The sequence below is a fragment of the Hemicordylus capensis genome, chromosome 13 (assembly GCF_027244095.1).
Source record: "Hemicordylus capensis ecotype Gifberg chromosome 13, rHemCap1.1.pri, whole genome shotgun sequence".
Lineage (NCBI taxonomy): Eukaryota > Metazoa > Chordata > Lepidosauria > Squamata > Cordylidae > Hemicordylus > Hemicordylus capensis.
The window spans coordinates 18668793-18693218 of NC_069669.1; the positions used below are offsets into that span (position 1 = coordinate 18668793).

General features: G+C 48.2%; 1 protein-coding gene and 1 long non-coding RNA gene across 3 annotated transcripts in view; one reads left to right on the forward strand and one right to left on the reverse strand.

Moving 5' to 3' along the window:
• Window positions 1-1115, reverse strand: part of ATP5MF (ATP synthase membrane subunit f) — a 5742-nt gene extending 4627 nt beyond the window's left edge. The window contains exon 1 of one of the 2 annotated variants that reach the window (XM_053275728.1): window positions 1009-1115. In XM_053275728.1, coding sequence (XP_053131703.1) covers window positions 1009-1099 — 91 coding nt within the window. In that variant the 5' untranslated portion in view covers window positions 1100-1115. The remainder of the gene's footprint in view (window positions 1-1008) is intronic. The other variant, XM_053275727.1, reaches the window with a different exon arrangement.
• LOC128336323 (uncharacterized) lies at window positions 1110-24425 on the forward strand. Its single transcript, XR_008311914.1, has 3 exons — window positions 1110-1153; window positions 23364-23496; window positions 23998-24425. It is a non-coding gene; the product is annotated as an uncharacterized LOC128336323 (long non-coding RNA).
• The last annotated feature ends 1 nt before the right edge of the window (window position 24426 follows it).

Sequence of the window (24426 nt, forward strand, 5' to 3'; positions counted from 1 at the left end):
CTTGCCGTAGCAAGCATGAATTGTTCCCTTTGCTAAACAGAGTCCACCCTGGTTTGGATTTGGATGGGAGACATGTGAGCACTGTAAGATATTTCTTTCGGGATAGAGCCACTCTGGGAAGAGCACCTGCCTGCTTGCATGCAGAAGGTTCCCAGATCCCTCCCTGGCAGCATCTCCAAGATAGCGCTGCGAGAGACTCCTGCCTGCATCCTTGGAACAGCCACTGCCACTCTGTGTAGATAATACTGAACTAGATAGACCAAGGGTCCGACTCGGTAGAAGGCAGCTTCCTATGTAAAAAGGTCCCAGCCTTGGCATCTCCACTTAGGGCTGGGGAAAGTCCTTGCCAAAACCCAAAGAGCTAGCAGCAAAACCACTGTGAGAAGTCGGCTATGAATATTTGCAAGAGGAGGGAGAAGAGTAGGGATTCTAACCAGTGTTCCCTCTAACAGGGATTCCCAGATGTTCACTACAACTCCCAGCACCCCCAGCTGCAATGGCCTTTGGCTGGGGATTATGGGAATTGTAGTCCACAACATCTGGGGATCCTTGTAAGAGGGAACTGCGCCCCCAACGCAATACTGCCCCAATATCAAGCCACTAACATCTCCAGGCTCCCTTTCAAGGGTCACCTGGAGGCGCATTCCTGGAGACTCCGGGCCAATTCTTCTGCAGGAGATGATGGGAGTGGTAGTAGTGGTCCAACAGTATCTGGGGGGCCCTGCCCTATCTTATGGGAAGGGCGTCTTCCACAAGCACCCCCACCCCTAGGTCCAGCACCGGGGGGGGGGCAACAAGGCTCTGGGCCCCAGAGATGCAATGGAGGGGGGGGGTAGAGAAGGACGAAGCTGTCCAGAGGCCTCCTCCGCGGAGGGGAGCCTCACGGGGGCGGCACCCCATGGGGCGGGGCCTGAGCGCTTCGCCACCGGGGCCGGGGGCTCCCCACGCGCCACTCGGGCGGCCCCACAGAGCCGGGTCACCTTGGCGCCTCCCCCAATTCCCACTTACCAGGTCGGTCCGCCATCTTGAAACCTGCTGCCAGAGAGGACTCGGAGGCGAGCTTCGACCGCAAGGGCTGCTGGGGGGAGGAGTTGCGCATGCGCGGTGGTGGTGGGCTGACGGGAAGGAGGTCAGCCTCTCCTCGGGCGACATGGTGAGCAGGTCTTGGCAGCTGAGGGGGCCCGAGCGTGTGCGCGCGCGCTTGCGGGTGACCCGTTGCCACAAACCCAGCCGGCCGGCCGGCCGGCCGAGCGCAGACACGGGAGTCCTGCTAGCCCTACGTGCGACTAGGACTGGATATAGACCAGAGTTTCATGGCACAGCAGAGAGTCAGAATGGGCAACGCCGTCCAAATTGCGCTAGACAGCAGGACTAATTGAAGCCAATTGGGCTATTAGTCCAATTATTGCAATTAGTTTACCCTAGAAGCCCACTGGGCTATTAGTCAGGACTCGCTGAAGTCCTGCTTGAAATCCAAGCATCGGTTCACCATGACACATTTCTCTATTCCATGAAGAAATACTTCTGGATTTCTGTCTGTCTGTCTCAATAAGGCAATTGACTAACTTAAGTCCCACTAATCAACCTGTCTGTCTATTTCAGTCAGACTAACCAGCCTGTCTGTCTACCCGTCTCCATCCTTGAAGTTTAGATAAAGAAATGACGGCAGGGCGACAGGATAGAGGTCTATAAAATCATGCCTGGTGTGGTGTGGAGAAAGTGGATAGAGAGAAATTTTTCTCCCTCTCCTATAACAATAGAATCAGGAGTCATCCCATGAAACTGACGGCCAAGAAATGGAAGATCGGCAAAAGGGAGTACTTATTCACAGAGCGCGTAATTAACCGATGGAATTCTCTGCCACAAGATGTGGTGACAGCCAATTGCCTGGATGGCTTTAAGTGGGGTTTGGATAACTTCATGGAGGAGAGGTCTATCAACGGCTACTGGTTGGAGGCCTCTGAGTACCAGTTGCAGGGGAAGAACAGCAGGAGAGAGGGCATGCCCTCAATTCCTGCCTGTCGGCTTCCAGTGGCATCTGGTTGGCCACTGTATGAAACAGGATGCAGGACTAGAAAGGCCTCCTTGGGCCTGATCCAGCAAGGCTGTTCTTATGTTCTTAATCTGCTGAATGAAGCCATGGGTGGCATCTCATGGGCAGACATTTCAGAGGCACCCCAGCAGGGGTCAGGCTTGTTTAGCAAAAGGGACGCTTCTGAAACCGCTCTGCAGTTGCTCTGGAGTCCGGAGAGGTTTCAGAAATAACGCCATGAGGCTTGTAAACAAGGACAGGGCTGGCTCCAGGTTCCAGGGGTCATCGACAACTGTCCTCCATCATGGACCTGTCCCCTCCTACCTGGTGGTCCCCAAACCATTGATTTGATTCATTAAGTGCCGTCAAGTCAGTGTCGACTATTAGTGACCACATAGATAGATTCTCTTCAACTTGGCCTTTAAGGTCTCTCAGTGGTACATTCATTGCTGTCATAATCGAGTCCATCCACCTTGCTGCTGGTCGTCCTCTTCTTCTCTTTCCTTCAACTTTCCCCAGCATTACGGACTTCTCCAGGGAGCTGGGCCTTTGTGTAATGTGTTTTGCATAATGTGTAACCATTAGGGTACATTAAACTGCTGGCATTTTTGCACAAAGGAAAGGGTCTGGGTTAGGGTAACAATGAACAAATAGTAGTACTCTGTCCGTGGAATAAGCTTTGGGACATTCCTTTCCTGACCATTGTCATTTCCATCCCTCCCACGACACTGCTAAACTTTAATAGGAGTTTTAAAAACTTCTAAAAGCTTTTAAAACACCATTGCAAATGTGGCTGCACTGCAGGCCTGATCGTCAGGATCATAAAAGCAGGAGAACACACTGAAAGTCTGGCAATGCTATCGCCTATTTTCCCTTTCTAGGGGTGTCGACCTTGTCAAAACTCACAAGGAGCATTTGCCCCCCCAGATGGTACCAACCACCCCAGCTGGCTCAGAGTGTTTGACTAGAACTAGGAAGATCCGAATTCAAATTCCGGCTCAGCCATGAAACTCACTGAGTGACTCTGGGCCAGTCACGTCCCTCACAGCCTAACCCACTTCACAGGGTTGTTGTGAGGATCAGCATAACCATGTACTCAGCTCTGAGCTCCTTGGAGGAAGAGAGGGATATACTGTAACTGTCATAAGTAAGTAAAATCTCCTTCTGTACCTACTGAACAGGTACAAACTTTATTTTCTGGGATCTGTCCCCGGTAAACCACTGTCCCTATGTTGTCCTTATTTTAATATTTTAATAATATCTTAACAATAGTAATAGTAATAATAAATATTTTAAGAATTAACTGGTCGAAAATGGTTTTTAAAATGAGTTATATGTTAACATTTTAACATAGTGCTTCCACCCCAGAGTCTAGACATTCAATCTCCATGTGGGTGGGTGGGAGGAGAGCTGGTCTTGTGGTTGCAAGCATGAATTGTCCCCTCTGCTAAGCAGGGTCCACCCTGGTTTGCATTTGAATGGGAGACTACATATGTGAGCAGTGTGAGATATTCCCCGTAGAGGATGGGGCTGCTCCGGGAAGATGCTCTGCTTGCATGCAGAAGGTTCTAAGTTCCCTCCCTGGCACCATCTCCAAGATAGGACTGAGAGAGACTCCTGCTTGCAACCTTTGAGAAGCCGCTGCCAGTCTGGGTGGACAATATTGAGCTAGATGGGCCAAGGGTCTGACTCAGTATATGGCAGCTTGCTATGTCCCTAGGATGCATCATGTTTCTGGTGTGCCTGCATGGAAATGGGTGCCCAACACAAATGCACTATTCAGTGCACACCATCTGTGGGGAGCTTGGTCAATAATCCTTGGTGTGAGAATTGGTTATCCCAAGCGTATCCCTGTTTCCATCTGCAAAATGCTGGGGGATATGGGCTTGGTTCATCTGCTTTGGGCACCTGGAATTATGTGCCCTACATGTATCTGACTACCTGCTTTAAGTGGCGCAGTGGGGAAATGCTTGACTAACAAGCAGAAGGTTGCTGTTTCATATCCCTCCTGCTACTATATTGGGCAGCAGTGATACAGGAAGATGCTGAAAGGCATCATCTCATACTATGTGGGAGGAGGCAATGGTCAACCACTCCTGTATTCTACCAAAGAAAATCACAGGGCTCTGTGGGCACCAGGAGTTGAAATCGACTTGATGGCACACTTTACCTTTACCTTTTCCCGTTTGTGACATGGGTCAGAATGGCATACACCATGCCTCCAGGTTGCTTAGCCACACCCGTTACACTTTCACAGGCATGTACCTATTTTCATCAGCGGGATGTTACAGAGTATGCACTCTCAGGTCCCCTTCTTTCCCCACTTCCCAAGTCCTGGTACCGAAAGAAGATTCTAGGGCTGAGCTCACTGCTTCTAGGACCGTACTTAGAAATCATTTATCTCCCTGCTCTCAAGAGCTTCAGCTGCTGAATTGTTCATACCAAGGTGCTGCTAAAGGTAGAAGAGCAACCAAGCATTTATTTCCTGGTCAGCTGGCAACCCTAGGGATGAGATATAACACCACCTCTGAATTTTTAAAGGAACTGGTTGGGAGTATGTTATCTAAAAACTAGTGCATGTAATCTAAAACTAGGAGAGGTGTGTTCTCTTTGATCAAACATGCAAGTTCTTCACTGACAGCAGAACTGAATCTTCTTCTCCACTTTGGGGGGAGGGGTTTGCATGTTGCAGCTTCAGGAGAAAGCCACAGAGAGAGGGCTGGGTGGAAGGCATCGTCCAAATCTGAAAATCTGTGTGCTTTGTTAATTGACTTGTACATATCATGGCCCACAGATCGCTTAAGATAATCATTGGTTTTGTCGCTATTTCGTTGCATAAACGGTCTGGGGGAGTAATCAGGATTGGTTATGCAACATCCACAGACTACCACTCTCAGTGTGTGTTTAATAGAACATGTGGATGTTGGTTTGGGGTGCTGGGTCGCCGCTCTTTTTGCTGGATGAAAGGTTCTGTGATACTCAGAAGCGTGTATGTCTTCCAATTTCCAGATGGCATTGGGGGGTTACCAGGATGACAGCAGCGTCAGTGGCAGTGATCTTTTCCTTAAAAAAAGGAAAAAGGAAAAACTAAGAGGAAGAGGCGTAGGTAGTGATGAAGGAGGAAAGGGAGGTGGTGGCATAGAGAGGCACAATACCACCAGACCAGCTCTCCTCAGGATCCTCAGATAAAGATCATAACATTTCCAGCTCTTTTGGAAATATTGAGTTACTGACTTACTTACTTATTTCTGCTATTTCATTTATATCCCACCATCCTTGCATCAGGAGCCTAAAGGTGGAGGTTGGAGAGGAGAGCTGGTCTTGTGGTAGCAAGCATGACTTGTCCCCTTAGCTAAGCAGGGTCTGCCCTGGTTGCATATGAATGGGGGACTAGAAGTGTGAGCACTGTAAGAGATTCCCCTCAGGGGATGGAGCTGCTCTGGGAAGAGCAGAAGGTTCCAAGTTCCTTCTCTGGCAGCATCTCCAAGAGTGGGCCAAGAGAGATTCCTGCCTGCAACCTCAGAGAAGCCACTGCCAGTCTGTGAAGACAATACTGAGCTAGATAGACCAATGGTCTGACTCAGTATATGGCAGCTTCCTATGTTTCCCTGTGGCATACAGGTATCCCTACATAGCCCCCCATCCAGGCACTGATCAGGTCTAGATGGCTTCCCTCGGACTCGTCTTTGCTCAACGTGCAGAAAAATACTTCCTGACACTGTGACGGATCTGGATAATTTATGGCTTCCTGAAACATGATATCCCGAGAGAGAGCCTGTAGGACAGCTTGATAAGTGAGAGGTGTCCATCTCTCCTCCTTGTACAGATGGGTCTTTGTAGAATTTGGTGTACACAGCACCCCACCCCCCACCCCCCGCTGCCAGGAGCTGGCCTGAGGGGCAATTTTACATTAATAGCAACTCCTTTCAGCTGGACCCATCTCTGTTCCCTGAGAAAACAGCTATTTTCAGGCAGGAGGAGCTGCTATTTTTAGCCATTTCTATTACAGAAGGGGAAACAAATCTTTGTCTTTCCACTCTGTGGCCTGAACCTCGCTCCTCCATGGCTGGTTGCTGCTCCTCCTTTGACAATAAGCCGTCCCTTTGTACATGACAGTAGCCTCAAGCTAGCAGGTCAGTGGCCATATACACAAAGCAACAAGCCACGCATCACCTAATTACGGAGGCAAAAAGCTTACGGGGCTCTTCTTTCTGCCTGTGCATCCATTGCAGGTCCCATTAGTATGGACAGAGCAAAAGAACTGTCTCTCCTTTGAAGGGAGATGGAGGCCCATGTTTTTTTCTCTCTCTCGGCATTCCAAAGCCTGATGCTTAATTTGATCATTCAGATTTTTTCGGCACAATCTTCCCGCTTCCTTCTGCAGGAATTACAGTAGAGAGAGTAGACAGAGAGACAGTTTTCTCCCTCTCTCACAGCATTAGAAACCCAGGGGCCATCCCTAGAAACCGAAGCCTAGGAAATTAAGGACCGGCAAAAGGAAGTACTTTTTCACGCAGCACATGATTAATCTATGGAACTCTCTGCCATGGGATGTGGCGATGGCCACCAGCTCAGATGGCCACCAGCTCGGATGGCTTTAAAAGGGGTTTAGACAGATTCATGGAGGACAGGTCTGGTGGCTAATAGTCTGGTGGCTGTGGGCCACTTCCAGCCTCAGGGGCAAGATGCCTCTAAATACCAGTTGCAGGGGAAGGACAGCGAGAAAGAGGGCATGCCATCCACCTTTTGTCTGTGGGCTTCCTAGAGGCATCTGGTGGGCTACTGTGGGAAACAGGATGCTGGATTGGATGCATTGGTCTTGGGCCTGATCTAGCAGGGCTGTTCCTATGATCTTATGTTCTTATGATCATGTGACACATGCGGAAATTGTCCTGATGCCATTGTAACTGCTGTAAGAAAGAGAAATTTCCATTTCATATCCGTTCATCTCAGGGCTGGCCTGTACACTAGGCAGAGCACTGAACATTTGGGTCCTGTCTCAGGATCCTATCTCAGGTTCATTGCTATTCTTTTTAAAATTCTCCAGTTCAAGTTAATAAGTTCCAAGTGGCCCCTTGAACCGATGCAGACGCAGCGGATGCAGAGTAACGTCAAGCTCTTCTGCTTGTAGCGCATGGCATGCAATTACTATGTAACCTGAGAGCAAATATTTATTATTTTCCCACGCTGTTTATTCTTCGACTATGTAAGGTTTAAAACACGATGCACGCAACAGGATAACACAGGGAAATAAAGCCTAACCATGGGAAGCTGAAAGTGGGGGCGACTCTGGAATAATTAATCTGGGGGAGTGAAGGGCTGGCGCAGAACATTATAAGCGAAGATTTTGCTAAACATGAAACACTCACAGAGGTAAAGCAATTTCATGTTAGTTGATTTACCTTGTTAAAGAAGCTCTCGGGCTTTGTTTTTGCAATTCCACATGGCAGGCGTCAGTGTTTTCCTTCCTAGTCAATGGGGGGGGGAGAGAGGGATCCTGCAGAGATAGATTTGCATTTCTGAAGAGAGCGTCCCTCTTATCATGCGAATGTTTCTACATCAGTGCCTCTCCCCTTTGCTCTGGCATTTTCAGAAAAAGCTTAAAACCAGCATTTGTATGTGGAGTGGGCCCAAGGATCTCCAAGGGACTTCAGAGTGAGTTTGGCTGGCGTGTGAATGCATACACTCTCTTCCGAAGGAGATTCGGGGCAGAAGCTCTGTGTGTCAAGCCTCCTGGCAGCGGGGAAATCCCCCAATGCACTGCGCTTCTTGTCGGATGCTGGAGGAGGAAGTCCTCCGAATCCCAGCTCTGCCCAGGCCTGTAGCCAGCTGGTGACATGGTGTGTACCTGCCACACAAAAGAATTCTCTTTCTTCCCTAGCCTCACTGACTGTTTTCATTTTTTGAGGCTGGCTACAGGCCTGGTTCTGCCTCCTGTCTTGGCACTTTTGTAGGCAGCAGGTAGGAGCCTGCCTTCCTGCTAGCCCTCCCCAGTGGCAAGGCTAATTAATTAATTAATTAATTAATTATAAACATTTAATATACCGCCCCCTTCAAAGACTCCGGGCGGTGCACAAAAACATGCAAACCAGGCAACATTAAAAATTACATTCTAAATTAAAAACTAAAGTAACTAACAAAAAGCAAATAAAGTCAATGACAGGGCAAAAGCCGGGCGAAAAAAGAAAAGTCTCCAATAGAGATTTGAAGATCAGTAAGGAATGGGCTAGACGAATCTGAAGGGGAAGAGAGTTCCAAAGAAGCGGGTCAGCAACCAAAAAGGCCCTTTAGTGGGTCCTAGAGCCCTGAACCTCTCGGAAATCAGGAACCGACAAAAGGGCCATCTGAGATGAGCTAACTGGATGGGATGTAACTAGGTGCGAGAGGAAGGTCTGTAGGCAGACAGGTGCCAAGGCTTTGAGGGTCAGAACCAGGACCTTAAATTGAACTCGGAAGCGAATGTGCAACCAGTAAGTGATTGTGTGAACAACTTTGCTGTGTTTTTTGGATTAGGCCAAATCTTTGAGGCTAGCTTCCTCTTCCTACCCAAGACCATGTGGCAAGGAAAGGCTGGGGTTGTTGGAGACGGAGTTCCAGTGTGTGTTGACCTTTCGCGCCAGCAATCCTAATGGCCACTAGGGGCATTGGGAGTAGAGGTCACTAGTGAGGGTCCCCTTACCTGTCCCTGCTTTGCCTCTACTCTATGACCCCTGCCTTGACTCCTCCAGTACTTCATGTAGCGAGTCAGCCCTACTTCCTTCCTCCTTGGAGAGCAGATGGGAGCATCTCTCTCTCCCCGCTCCTATTCACAATGTAGCTCATAGTTAGGATAGGTCTTTCCTCTCTCAAATGTACTTAACCTAATAAATGTTATTTACTCTGTCCTACCCAATCTCCATGCTTGTTCTTGATGAACTGCAACAATAAGGCCCTGCACTACTTCGTAACTGAAGTAGGCAGCTTCTTCTTGGGGCTTTGCGATCACAAATTGCAACCGCGGTGGAGAGATTTCAGCTCCCTAGCTGGAATCTGCAAGAGAGATGAGCCTACCCTGTACCCACCCCACAAGCTTTTACACACAGCAGGCTTTACCACAGGTTTGATTGACTGATTGATTAAGTGCCATCAAGTTGTTGTCGACTCTTAGCAACCACATTGATAGATTCTCTCCAGGGCGCTTTCCAGATTAGACCCTGCAACGGGGTCACGTCGTATCTCGGAAGTGTGATTCCACACTTCCTGCGGTGTGACACTGCAGTCCCTATGCGGACAGCAGGGTGCCGTTCACATTTCCGATGCCTTGTTTCGAATTTAATCGCTGCAATACAGAGCTAGGATGCTGTACATCCGGCGTAAGGAAATTACTGTTTCTTCAGGTTGTCCATTGCTGCGAGACGGCTCCCCCTGCTGTTTATGTTTTGAATGCAACTTGCCTGAATGGAGGCATTTTGCTGCTGTTGAGCAGCTAGTCTGGAAAGCACACAGGATGATCTGTCTTCAAAATGGCCTTTAAGGTCTCTCAGTGGTGCATTCATTATTGTCGTAATTGAGTCCGTCCAACTTGCTGTTGGTCGTCCTCTTCTTCTCTTTCCTTCAGCTTTCCCCAGCATTATGGACGACTCAAGGGAGCTGGGTTTTCACATAATGTGTCTAAAGTATGATAGTTTGAACCTGGTCATTTGTGCCTCGAGTGAAAATTCTGGATGGATTTGTTCTGTGACAAATCAAAGTAAACTCCCACGAGTTTACTGGGAGGCTTTACTGAGAACTTGAAGTTGTCCCCAAAAACCGAAGCAAAGAGTGGATTTTTTACCCCAGATATAAATCGGGCTACACTCTAACATGCAGTGAAAAACCCGAATTGTGTGTGAACTGCTCCCCAATAACCCACAGGGACTTCGGGGTGAATCTGGCCGAAATGTGGACGCAGCCCCTCCATTACGGAGGAGATGCAAATTAAAGGGCTTTAAAAGCCCTGTGTGTCAAACTTCCTGGCTGCACTGGCTTCTGCTGCTTGGGGTATAGGGGTGAGTGAATGGGGCTTCTTAAAATGAGAGGCCTTTAAAAATAATTAATTCAAGCTATAGGACCACTAGATACTATGACTATATTATTGTCTGACACTTTGCTGTAAGTTCCTGTCTGCTGGGTGGGGGAGTTAAAGAGGGGGTGGGAAATAGTTTGTGGGGAGAGCCTGCAACCTTGGGGACCATCCCTGTTTGAGTGCCTGATTACTGAATCACTTATTTTGAACTATTACATTTTTTAAGGGATTTGGTTCAGGTTCCAGTTCAAGACAACCAAGAGATTTGTTAGGTTTGGGTTCAGCTCCAGTTCACTGAAAAGTCCTCTTTGAACCAGTTTTGGGGTTCAGATTAAATTAATAGTAATAGTATTACACTTTATTTATAAGCTGCCCCATAACAAATTGTTCTCTGTCTTTGCTGCTGTAATTAATTAGAAAAATGAGGTTTTTCATTACGAAAAATGATTTGTTTTGTATTATCTTTATGGTGACTTGTCTTTTGTCTTCTTTGGTTTACTTCTCAATAAAAATTCTTATTCACAAATTGTTCTCTGGGCAGCTCACAACAACACAAAGTTAAAAACAACCAATAAAAACACATAAAGCATGGCAAACCATTGCAACACAAAATTAAAAAAATACAAACTACGATTCAAAACAGTTTCAGGTGCAGTTTGAATTCCTGTGATAAAGGTTAGATTGATCTTGGCTACAAGTTCCCAATCTTGGGTCTCCAGATGTTGGACTACAACTCCCATCATCCACAATGGCCAAAGGCTATTGTGGCTGGGGGTCATGGGAGCTGTAGTCCCACAACATATAGGACCCAAGGTTGGGACCCACTGATCTTGACTGTAGATATACGGCAACATTTTGCTTTCATTTTGTTCCAGATTGTTCAGTCCTACCCAGAAAATGTTCCTTGATTCTGTTCACAAGTAGAATATCGGAAAACATTTTTCCCTTTTGTGCTTTTTAAAAAATACCATTCAATCTAGGAACACTTTGTATTCATCCAGATCATCAGCTGAACTTATAATTAACTGTAGAGTTTTGTTAGTAGATGCTAGCAGAATGCAGATTCTTAATTCTCACCTACATGCTTTTATCTTTACTGATGGGTTATCTGGAAGGTTACAATTCTTTTTAATCCCCTTACACTGATGAGTTGATATAATGTAAAGTTGTTAATATATGGCTTGCATTGGGGTTGTTTTTAACCCTTTTAACCCTTCTTTTAAAGAGGTTACCACTGTGAGAAACGTGGGTGCTTGAGCATTACAGGTACCCTGTAGATATTAGAGATGTGCAACAAATTCGACCGAATCTATTCAAATTTGAATCAAAGCGATTTTACTCGAAACTGCTTTTGAGGGGAGGGTAATTTTCAGTGGGATAACAGTGCAGGGGAAGGAATTAAGATTTACCCTCCTTCCCTACGCACCACAGTCCTGATCTGAACCCATCTCTTCTGTGTTTTGTAAAGAAACAGCCATGATCAGACTTAAGGTCACAAATTAGAAATGCTTTTAAGTGAATCTGTCCCTTGGGCCCTGACATTTGTGCAGCAACAAGGGTGGTCTTCGGTCTTCCTTTAGAAACAATAAGAGAGCGAGCCTTGTCTTTATGAAATCTGATCTTTTCCTTTCCTGCCCAGCTTTTCTGACATGCCTCGTAAGGGCTGGTCTGTTCCCAGTGGATGACCTTTGTGCAGGCAGAATCGAAAACCCTGGTCCATATTGGGCCTGTTTGACCTCGCATTACAGCCAGATGTTTTACTGGAAAGCTGTATTTGGGGGAGCCAGATTTGAATTACTGCTGCCGAGGGAATTCCTGGCTTGGTCCTAAACGGAAAGAAGAAGAAAAAGGAAAACAAACTCCTTTTAAAACTTGCTTGGCTAAACTCAGTGCTAAATCTCATCATGTGCATAGCGTTTTCGGATCTTGCAAACTGGATCTGTACTGCAGTTGAAGTTCTGTGGTAGAACATCTGCTTTGCATGCTGAAGGTCCCGGGTTCGATACCTGGCATCTTTGTCTGGGAAATAGCCATCTTTCATTCTCTGGAGTGTTGCTGACAGTCAGTGCAGGCAGTTCTTGGTAGGATGGCCCAATGGTCTCAGCTCTGTATCTGTCAGCTTCGTATATTGTTCTGCAGAGGGGCTGTAGAGCAGCAGAAGGTCCCAGGTTCAATCCCTGGCATCTCCAGGGTTCTTTCCAGAAGAGCTGCTCAACAGCAGCAAAATGCCTCCATTCAGGCAAATCGCATTCAAAACGTAAACACCAGGCGGAGCCGTCTCACGGAAGCTAATAACCCGCAAAAAAACCAGCAACTTTTTAACGCTGGATCTACGACGTCATAGCACGATTTCACAGCGATTAAATGCGGAACAAGGCATCGGAAATGTGAATGCCACCCTGCTGTCCACGTAGGGACTGCGGTGTCACAGCACAGGAAGTGTGGAAGCAACTTCCGAGATCCACCGTGACCCCATTGCAGGGTGTAATTTGGAAAGTGCCTTGGTAGGGCTGGGAAAGGCTCCTACTTAGAACTTTGGGGAGCTGCTGCCAGTCAGAGTTGACAATTCTGAGCCAGAATGGAACCTTACAGGAACTCTCTCTCTCTCCCCCCCCCATCCCTTCTTCCTCTCCCTCTCCCTCCCTCCCTGGCACTTATATAACCATAGAAGAGGGTAAATCCATGCCCAAGTACAAGTAGCTTACAAACCAATATAGGCAGAGGTTCACCTAGGTACTTTTGGAGCCTGGACCCTACAGGCCTTTGGACCCACCCACCCCCCACACTTGCTGGAGCCCTCCCCCCTGCAAGTTAAGCATCATCTCCCTATAGCCACACACAGGATTTTTGCTCCCCCCGCCCAGCCCCATGTCTCTAAAGCACCCGGCACAGGTCAGAATCACACTCGGCCACCGAGCCAGCAGCGGCCACACCATCCAGGACAAGAGGATTGAGGGGGGGCCCAGGGGGTGTGGAGGCCCTGGACGTTGGCCCCGAGGTCCAGGCATAAGAACACCACTAGGGGAGGCAAGCAACAGAAGGAAGGGAAGCAGGGCTAAATGGGGGAAGGATATGCATGCATTTCAGTTCCATGCATTGAGACTTCATCCCAGTAAGGAATGAGGTCCCAATGGTGTGGGTGGGACTGTGGGAGTGATCACTCAGATCTTTGCCACAAGGTGGCCTGGTAGTTACAGGCCACCTCCAGCCTCAGAGGCAAGATGCCTCGGAGTACCAGTTGCAGAGGAGGAATGGCAGGAGAGATGGCATGGCCTCAACTCCTGCCTGTGGCTCCCAGCGGCATCTGGTGGGCCACTGTGTGAAACAGGATGCTGGACTAGATGGGCCTCCTTGGGCCTGATCCAGCAGGGCTGTTCTTATGGGAGAGGAGAGGGAGAGGAGAGCTGGTCTTGTGGTCGCAAGCATGACTTGTCCCCTTAGCTAAGCAGGGTCCACCCTGGTTGCATATGAAAGGGAGACTAGAAGTGTGAGCACTGGAAGATCTTCCCCTTGGGGGATGGGGCCACTCTGGGAAGAGCAGAAGGTTCCACGTTCCCTCCCTGGCAGCTTCTCCAAGATCGGGCTGAGAGAGATTCCTGCCTGCAACCTTGGAGAAGCCTCTGCCGGTCTGTGAAGACAAAACTGACCTAGATAGACCAAGGGTCTGACTCGGTATATGGCAGCTGCCTATGTTCCTATTTTCTTATGTTCTCAAATATGCTTTGAAATGACAAGAAATCCAAATTTGCTTTAATCTCTCCTGTTTAACTCAGCAGGCTTTCAAAGTACTTCACTTTTGCTGGCTCGTGTGCCCATAATGATTAATAATATTTTTTGACATTTTGCGTGGATGTCTCACTCTCAAGCACCTGAAAGGGCTTCCCAGCATGAGCTGTTCATAATTCCCTACTGCTCAAAGTTCATCCTAGAGTTCTGATACTTCTATTTCACTCTCTTTCAGCTGGCTTACGAGAAAGTGTGGAGAATAACCATGATTCTAGTTTGCTAGCAGAGGCTAGTCTGCTTCACGTATTACATATGACACCAAGGTTGGCGCCGAACCGAGGTTAAATCATCATTGTGGGTTCAGACATCATGCAAGAACCATAGTTAGGACAAACCAGCCCTGCTAACTGGGCAAAGAGGTGCCTTTTAAATGTGGTATTTCTTTCTTTTCTTTTTTTAGCAGAAGGAGAGTAACTGGCCCTATCCACTCTTCGGCACAGTACCTAGTGACTGTTGCTGGTGTCTCTTGTGTTTCTTTTTAGATTGTGACCCCTTTGCAGACAGGGATCCATCTTATTTATTTATGAATGCATTTATTATTTCTCTATGTAAACTGCTTTGGAAACTTTTGTTGAAAAGCAGTATATAAATTGTTGTTGTTGTATCTTCAAGCCATGGATTCAGATTGTGGTTTGACTTCCTGAAATAAAGGAGTTTGGTGACTGGCGTGGGTTCAGACGTACAAACTAACCAAGGTTTGAGGAAACAAACTGCGGTTCTACGTAGTGTCTGAACCCACCCAGAGATGCAAGTAACTCAACTAAGCATACCTAGAGGTATCTCTGGCAGGGGTCACCCTTTCATGAGGCAAGATGACGCAGTTGCCTCAGGTGGCATATTATTGGGGCTGCAGCGAGAAGGTGAGATGAACCCCTCTGCCGCCGCTGCCGCCATCAGAGCACCTCTTTGAGACCAATCTGACCTTTGCCAGCTTTGAAAGGAGCTGCTTTCCCCACATTGCTTAGAAACACAGGAACATCGGAAGTTGCCTTATACTGAGTCAGACTATCATCTAGCTCAGCATTGTCTACACTGACTGGCAGCAGCTCTCCCAGGTTGCAGGCAGGAGTCTTTCCAAACTCTGCCTGGAGATGCCACCACCAGGGATTGAACCTGGGACCTTCTGCACGCAAAGCAGATGCTCTTCCACTGAGCTCAGGTCCTTCCTCACGCCCTTCCATCCTGCACGCCTTTAGCTTGAACTACAGGCCTACAGCATGGACGACAGTCTTTTTTCATGGAAGTTCTCCCACATGGCATCCTCCCTGCTCCTAGAGAGACACAGGGAATATAGGAAGCTGCCTTAAACTGAGTCAGACCCTTGGTCCATCTAGCTCAGTATTCCCTACACTGACTGGCAGCAGCTCTCCAAGGTTGCAGGCAGGAGTCTTTCCCTGCCCTACCTGGAGATGCTGCCAGGGAGCTAAGCCCGCTCTCCCCGCAGAACTCATTTCGGCGAGTCTCACTGGTCGTGAGACTTGCCTCACTGATACTGAGTCAGACCATTGGTCTATCTAGCTCAGCATTGGCAGCGGCTTCTCCAAGGCTTCACAGACTGGCAGCGGCTTCACAGACTGGCAGCGGCTTCACAGACTGGCAGCGGCTTCTCCAAGGTCCCTTAATTTGGGCCAAAGAGGAAGTATCTGGCTCTTTTGAACACGGCAGCGTTAACATTGTCTGGATCGCAATAGTCTCCCCAGAGATCTACCCAACGCTTATCTTGATCTTCAAGCCCTCTTCTGCTTTTCCATGAACTGGCTTTGCTCTCTTCAACTTTGGCCGTTCATTCAGTGGCATCATCCTCACTTTGCAAGTTGGGCAAAAGGAACAGGCTCATTAGAAAGGAGGAAAGGAGCTGATAACATTGTGTTCCACCCTCCATTCCGAGTGTGACATTTCAATCTGTTTTAAACATCTGTTATATCATTCCAGGAGCTTCATATTCAACTGAAGCCAGGGCGAGAGAGCTATTTTAATCTCGCATCATTCATCACTGAGTCCTTCCTTTCCATCCCTCTCGCCTTCTCTCTCTCTCTCTCTCTCTCTCTCTCTCTCTCTCTCTCTCTCTCTCTCATTTCCATCTGCTGGCCTGCAGGCCCATCTCGGCAAGACATTCCCAACTTTAGAAGCCTTTGGAAAGGTCAGCCATGGACTTCACAAAAAGCAGGTGTGAAATTAACATTATTTCAGCCGTGAACCCAAAGGAGGAAGGAAAATGGCTGAAGATGATGATTTGCTTAGGGTTCTGGATTGATGTACCAATTCCGTCTACAATAACTAGTTTTTGTTTGCTGGTGGTCAAAATTCAAAATTTCATCTACAATACACTCATTTTTTATTGCTGGTGTTTTCAGGTGGATTTGTGGTTAAAAGGTTAGAGCAGGGGCTTTTTTGTTTCCAGGAAATCTTGGAGATCGGTGGAAGCTGATCAGGGTTTCTTGCGTGAGAAGATCATTGGTGTGGACCAGGGTGGAGCCACCATTGTGCAGGGCGGTTCAAAGAACATGGGCTGTTTTGTTCAGTGGCCGCGCCTGGTGCCCTAGCCACACACCCTGTATCTGGCATCAGATGCAAGGGGTGGGGCCATGTTAGCCAATAGGGACGTGCAACCCATTTGTAAGTAAATTTCGGCTGGCAACACATTCTCCGTGCAGCCGGGAGCACCTCTCCCTGCTTGCAAAAGCAGAGAGACCCATTCCCGGCCAGTCTGGGAACCCAGCGTTGGCTGAAGCCTTTCAAAAATGGAGCCACATGGGTTCCCAGCCTGTCTGGGAACGTGTCTCTTTGCTTCTGCGAGCAGGGAGAGGCGCTTCCGGGCACATCACGAATGCAGCACTGGCCAAAATGTACTTGCAAATGAGGCACGCAGGCCCGTTTGTTAATGTCTATGATGTCAGTCGCAGGGGGCGTGGCTGGGACAGTGGGGGCTGGCAGCGGTGAACGGAATAGGGGCCACCCAATGATGTCCTCGGTCTGCAACTGGTGTGGACACGTTTTCCTGAATGGTAGTTTGCCCAGTTCTGCTCGTCTTCCAAGGCAATGTGCCATTACAATACAATGCAACTAGCCTACCTGCACAGAGCATCTGGGTGCTCTTTGGGGCTGGCTGTTCTCCCCTCCCTCCTGCCCCACTCTCTTGCCCCCTCCCCCTTCCTCCTGCCCCACTCAGCACTCTCTCTTTCCCACTCATCCCCTTTGTAGTCTCTCTGCTGCTTCCCCGCCGCTTTCTTATCTTACCGGCCTGGCATGCCGCCCCCTGCCCCCGGTGGCCAGGCCGGGCTTCGCCGCCACTGCCGCTGCCTCCCCTTTGCCTGGTACTGCCGTGACGGCCGTCTCAGGGAGCCAATCTGGCAACTCACTGCCTCCCACCTCCCACGAGCAGGCCGGGCTTTGCTGCTGCTGCTGCTGCTATCGCCGCCTGCCCCCCCTTACCCCAGATGGCATGGCCTGGCCAGGCCAGGTTTCCCCGCTGCCACCACCTCCCGGCAGCCGCCATTTTTTCTTTGCCCCGACTCTCGCCCAATGCGAGGAACTCTCGCGAGAGTTCCGCTGCCAAATCCAGGAGGACACACACCGGCTAAGAATTAATATAATAGATACAGTGGATAGTTATATACCGCTTTTCAACCAAAGTTTCCAAAGCAGTTCACACAGGTATAAATAAAATAAAATAAAATAAAATAAAATAAAATAAAATAAAATAAAATGGCTCCCTGTCGCCAAGGGGCTCACAATCTGAAAAAAAGAAAAGAAAGAAACATAAGATAGACCCGCCTCCAGCAACAGCCGCTGGAGGGATGCTGTGCTGGGGCTGGACAGGGCCAGTTGCTCTCCCCCTGCTAAAAATAAGAGAATCACCACTTGGAAAGGTGCCTCTTTGCTCCGTTAGGGGGGGTTTGGCAAAAGCCATAGTGGAAGAGTGTCTGCCAAAGGTCTCAGCTTCAATCCCTGGCAGCATCTCCAGGGAGGGGAGGGGAGGGGAGGGGTCATGGGGAGGAGGGCTGGCCTTGTGGGAGCAAGCATGAATTGCCCCCTTTGCTAAGCAGGGTTCACCCCAGTTGGCTTTTGTATGGGAGACTATGAGATCATTCACACAGTCAAAGACTGTGTTCTACCTGGGTTTGGGAGCTGTGTGTGCTCCCAATTTTCTGTTGTGTGGAAACAAGGTAGGAGAAAAACCTGGGTAGCTTCTTCACCTACCTTGCGTCCACATAGTCACTTCTATTCAGATTTTCCTCTTACTTTGCTTCCAGACTACCCAAATTAGGGACAGCTACCAAACCCGGGTAGAACACAGTTTTCGACTGTGTGAATGACCTCTATGTGTGTGAGCACATGATATCCCCTTTCAGGGTATGTATTCTTGCATGCAGAAGGTCCCAGGTTCCCTCCCTGGCAGCATCTCCAAGAGAGGGCTGAGAGAGACTCCTGCCTGCAACCTTGGAGAAGCCGCTGCCAGTCAGTGTAGACAATACTGAGCTAGATGGACCAAGGGTCTGACTCGGTATAAGGCAGCTTCCTATGTTCTAAGCTCTTGAATGTGTTGAGTGTATTAGAGGTCATGTCTTCAGTTCACGTGCAGCAATTGTGAGCTGTAGCATTATATTTATTCCCGACCTTTCCTCACGGAGACCATAGGTAAGGCTATTACCTATGGTCTCCGTGAGGAAAGGTCGGGAATAAATATAATGTGGGACATAGATGTAGTGCTTTCTTTTGTAAGCCAATCAGTATCCTATCCTATCCTATCCTATCCTACACTACACTACACTACACTACTGTACATAGAGATACCACCCAGAGATGTGAGTTTTGGGCAGTATAGAAATTTGTAAAATAAATAAAACAATATATAGTATAGTATAGTTTATTATTATGGTCATAGACCAGCTCCTGAAGCAAGCAACATATTACATATACCACATGGCAGTCATTAATTAGCAATGAAAATCGTGTGACATTTAAAGCATCAATACTCTGACAGTCTTAGTTTTGCCCTATTTATTTATTTATCTGACATAATTTATTTGTACACCACCTGAACATATTTATATTTATTGTTGAATTTGTATACCACCTTTCATTAAAACAATCCCAAGGCGGTTCATACCAAAACATTTAAAAAGACTATAAAAATCACACAATTAAAATATTATGCTAAACATATAAAAATATAGATCTGACTACAAAGATTTAAAAGACAAGCACAACATAACATATTTATTTATTTATATTATATGTCTCAAGGAAAGGTTGAAATTCAAATGGTTCTTAAAATAATACTGGGTTTTAAAGGTTTTTAAATTTTTAATGTTTTAAATGGTTTTGACTGTGTAGTGATTTGATGTTTTCAATGACTTTCACTATAAAACTTCCAGAGACGCAAGTTTTAGGCGGCATAGAAATAATTAATTAAATAAATAAACAAATAACATTTTTTTAAAAACACCAATACAGATATGATACAATTACTTAAAATTCCAACCTGCTCCATGTTGCAATGGAAACAGGAAGGCGGGACGGGCTCACTGACATCAGAAGACTTCACGGACATTATACTGGGATTGTCATTTGATATTTAGCCAACAGCAGCTGAATCAAGGCCCTCTCTGGATTGGGACCACAAAAGGGGAGTCCGGTGGTTTTTAACTCTTCCCCAGCCCTCTGTGGCCCCAATCCATGCCCCCCCCCGCTGTAGTTGACTAAATGTCAAACCACAATACTGGTTTAATGTCGCTCCCCTCTGGTGTCTGTGTCCTCGTCCCGCCTTTCCGTTTCCGTCTCCACGTGGATCAGGTTCTCACGTACAGACTCCCAGGCCTGGTGGGAGGTGAGCCTCTGAGATTGACTTAATTGCCGTCAGTTGATGCCGGTAACGATAGCAATGCCAGGTGCTGTTCCTGAGCTCGGCTCACTCCTTGCCTTTGTTCTGCACCCTGAGCGGCTGTCTGTAGGCAGCTCCGAGTCATCCCTAACAAAGGAGATCAGTAATGCTGGGTGACTCAGAATCACACATGGGGGACCTGCCAATCACTCTAACGTGCTGCTACGGAGAGCGGAGAGGCACTTGAGGCCTCACCGGGAGGCAGAGAGGAGAATAACAGGAATTCGGCACGGCTCGGATAACTTCTCTAAGCTTTGGGGCTTAGGCAAATTCATGGAGGACAGGTCTATCGATGGCCACTAGTCTGGTGCCTGTAAGCCACCTCCAGCCTCAGAGGCAAGATGTCTCTCAATACCAGTTGCAGGGGAGCAACAGCAGGAGAAAGGGCATGCCCTCAGAGGCACTCTTACCTCTGGACTTCCGAGCCAAAGTCATAGGGACATAGGAAGCTTCCATATACTGAGTCAGACCCTTGGTCTATCTAGCTCAGTATTGTCTTCACAGACTGGCAGCGGCTTCTCCAAGGTTGCAGGCAGGAATCTCTCTCAGCCCTGTCTTGGAGATGCTGCCAGGGAGGGAACTTGAAACCTTCTGCTCTTCCCAGAGTGGCTTCATCCCCTGAGGGGAATATCTTGCAGTGCTCACACATCAAGCCTCCCATTCATATGCAACCAGGGCAGACCCTGCTTAGCTAAGGGGACAAGTCATGCCTGCTACCACAAGTCCGGGGCCTCCACGGCCCCTGGGGCCCCCCAATCCTCTTTAATCTGTCCCAGGTGGTGTGGTCGCCCTGCTAAGCATGATGATGCTTAATTTGCAGAGGATTGGAGGTGGAACTCCAAAGGCCTTTAGGTCCAGGCTCCAAATTTACTTAGGTGCACCTCTGCCGCCCTCCCCTCTTGCCTGTGGGCCACTGTGGGAAACAGGATGCTGGACTAGATGGGCTTCCTTGGGCCTGATCCAGCAGGGCTGTTCTTACGTTCTTATGCCCACACCCCACTGCCTTGAAAGACTTTAAAAATGGCTCGAACTCACTCCAAGGACATCTGTGTGTGGCCACCTCTCCCTCCCTCCAGCTCCCTCCTCAAATGCGTCTGTCCTATGATCCTTGGGCCTGGAATCCCAGGGGCTCATTCCCTACCGACACTAGGGACCCATCAAGCGGTCACACCAGGCCACCAAGCCAACTGTCCCAGTCTTGTCTACACCAGGGATTCTTGGGTCCCCTGGTACTGCTGGACTACAACTCCCCTTTATCCCCAACCCAAATGGCCCCTGGGAGTTATAGTCCAATGACATCTGGGGACCCACCATTGGGAAGCCCTGGTCTACACTGACCGGCAGCAGCTCCCCCTAGACACGGCTCCTTCCCAGCTCTAAGATGCTAGGAATTGGGAACATTTGCCTTCTGCAGGCAAAGCACGTACTCTACTATTGACCTACGGCTCTTCCCTGGTCGGAGTAGACGTTGCTCCTCTTTGGTGTATCTGACTCGGCACAGTCCTCTTTGCTTTGCCTCCCTTCCATTCTTTCCCTCTGATTGATTCCTCCATGTCGACATGTTGATTGTCTTTTGGGGGCCTGTGCCTCTCTTTGGAGGGCTGTAGGTCAGGAGTTCCCAACCTTGAACCCCCAGATGCTGTTGAACTACAACGCCCATCACCCCTGCCTCAAAGGCCAGTGCGGCAGGGGGTGATGGGAGTTGTCGTTCAACAACCTCTAGGGGTTCAAAGTTGGCAGCCCCCACTGCAGGTCACTGATGTTGCTCTAGGAACAATCTCTCGCCCAACACAAGCCTATCCCCAAAATTCTGTCCTGCCCATCCCACATTCCGTCACATTCTAGCATAGCCAAGGACCAAGCGTCTATCTATGCAGACAGAAGCAGGCTTGAATTTTATTTTTTTTTAAGTGCAAAATTTAGCAGGGGCAGGGGGAAGGTTTGGCATACTCTTCACAAGTTCAGGGTGCACGGGTTTATATTTCTGCAGCTATTTTTATTTTAGTGTGCTATGGTAATAAGGAACAAGACACACAATATTAAGGATCGCCCTCCTCCTAACAATGGATGTTATTATTTGTTCAATGGGATGTCTGCATCTTAGCAGTAGAGCGTCTGCTCCCAGGATCAATCCTTGGCAGCCTCTCCAGGTGAGGCTGGGAGAGACTCCTGCCTGAAACCTCGGAGAGCTGCTGCCAGTCAGTGTAGACAATCCTGACTCTCATGCCTCTGACAACATCTCAGGAAGTCACCTATACTATGCCAATATGCCAATGCATGCACGTTCAATTGATTATGAAGCAAATTCCCATTCAGCGAAAGATGATTTGGCTGGTCGACATCCCTAGGAAAAAAGGTTGTTGGAAAAGCCTAAGGACAGCACGCCCAACCTTGCTTAGCTTTTCCGAAATGATGCTCCTTCTCCAGGGCCTCCTTTCCTCCCAGCCTGCCAGCCAGCAAGTGTGGCTGGGTCTGTCACGTCAAAAGTGCACGCTCATCGCTCTTCGGGTTATGACCGCACCACGTTGTACCGTTGGGGCCCTGCTGGACGTCTGCACTCCATTCCAGAACCGTGAGAGGGAATTCTTATCACAACACTTAAGTGCTCCCCTTTCCGGATGAAAATTTAATCCCCCCGACTTTGCTTTCTTCAGAGCGTGACTGGATTCCTGGTTTCCTCGATTTGTCAGCTCTGGAGAGACGTTGGATACGTGAAATGCCGCTTGGCTTTGCGTGTCGGATGGAAGGTCATAAGTGAAGCCACGGAGGAGCCTTCTGAGGTTGCCTGGCTTCCTTTTTGCCACTCAGGTCCCTGCTAAGCCTCAAAGCCGTCTTTGATGCTTGCATAAAATGTGCTCAGCTGTTGGTTTAATGCGCCGAGGGGTTTGAACCAGAGAACAGGGCTCAGGAATCACCACAGCAGCTCTCAGACAGACAGAGGTGATGGTGGCATTATTATTATTAAGCTGAGAAATCGCCCACTCTCTTTGTTCAAGCCCCTGCTCCTCACCACTGTTCATTAGTCTGCCCCCTCTGAGTCTGTGAACATTCCGCTCCATTGAGTGCCATAGGGGCAGTTTTGGGTCCCCCACCTTAGGCTTTTCTTCAGATTTTTGTGAAACTGGTGCATCCATGGGTTACCCTGAGTCTTCCAGTACTTCCCTCTTGCCCACAGGTGTGCTGCTTAGGCTTCCATGAGGGTAATAACATTCCCAGCTTTTTCTTGAAATAATATCAAAGATATTCTTATATATCTATACAGAACTATCTATGTTCTCTCTCTCTCTCTCTCTCTCTCTCTCTCTCTCTCTCTCTCTCTCTCTCTCTCTCTCTCAATGTATTGTTGATTAGCAAACAGAAATATAATAATCTAATAATATAGTTGTACAGTATTTACCCAAATAGAAGGCGACTCTGAATTTAAGGTGGTGCCTTAAAAGATAAAGGTTAAATGCAGGTTATACCTGTATTTGCCCAAAAGAAATAGGACTTTGAATTCAAGATGAACCCCACCCCCCATTCAACAGAACTGCGGGGGGGGGACCTCATCTTGGATTCGGATAAATACGGTAACAAATAGAAATATCTTTTTCTCACCCTGGTCTTCATGGTTACAGGTATTTTTCTGGAGAAGCAAACCCCATAAGCATTATGGCAGGCATTTCTGTGATGGTCAGCCTCTTCAGGCCACCACCTATCCATGAGCAGCATGGGAGGAAGAGGAAGGAGAAGTGATCACTGCAACAGGAGGTGGGACGTCCGCTGGTCTTGTGGTTGCAAGCATGACTTGTCCCCTTAGCTATGCAGAGTCCACCCTGGTTGCATTTGAATGGGAGACTAGAAGTGTGAGCACTGCAAGATATTCCCCTTCAGGGATGGAGCTGCTCTGGGAAGAGCATCTAGGTTCCAAGTTCCCTCCCTAGCAGCATCTCCAAGATAGAGCTGAGAGAGGTTCCTCCCTGCAACCTTGGAGAGAGCTGCTGCCAGTCTGTGTAGACAATACTGAACTAGATAGACCAATGGTCTGACTCAGTATATGGCAGCTCCCTATGTCCTATGACAGCTGTACGCGAGTAGAGCTTTAAAAAAATTATTTTTTTAAAAACCACATCTGTAGAGGGCTAATGTTGCCATGCCTATACCATGCTTTGAGGCCCGTTCAGTGTGGAAAGGCAGAATGCTGTGTGGTATTATCTTGTTTCTAATGATGAATCAGAGTGAGTCAGAACCTACCACTGACTTCTTCCCCAGGTGTATGAGACCCTGACGGCATCAGCGGCTTTTTACCGACTTTCCGTGACAGAACCATCAGTCATGCCGCGGATGGAAGGGGTCTTCAGGAAGGAGAATCAGAGGCCGCTTTATCGTCCACCAGCTCCCCAGAAGAGCTCGGAAGCATCGTGCAATTAGTTGTTGACGAGGATTCTGTCACCGCAAAGAGATTGACAAGGGTTCATTGAGCCTTCATTTGTGGCATCAATTAAATGAAAGAAATGACACTTTCGGTGCGTCTCCCTCTCCAGTTAGAGGGAAAGTGTTAACACAGTGACTGGCTGTTGCTGCACTTGTTCTGTCAGTTATGGATGATTTTTAATCCGAGGTTGTAAGAAATTTATGTTGTTCTGTAGGAAGCAACCCTGAGAACCTTCTGTTCAGCTAGAAAGTGGTCCTGGATTCAAC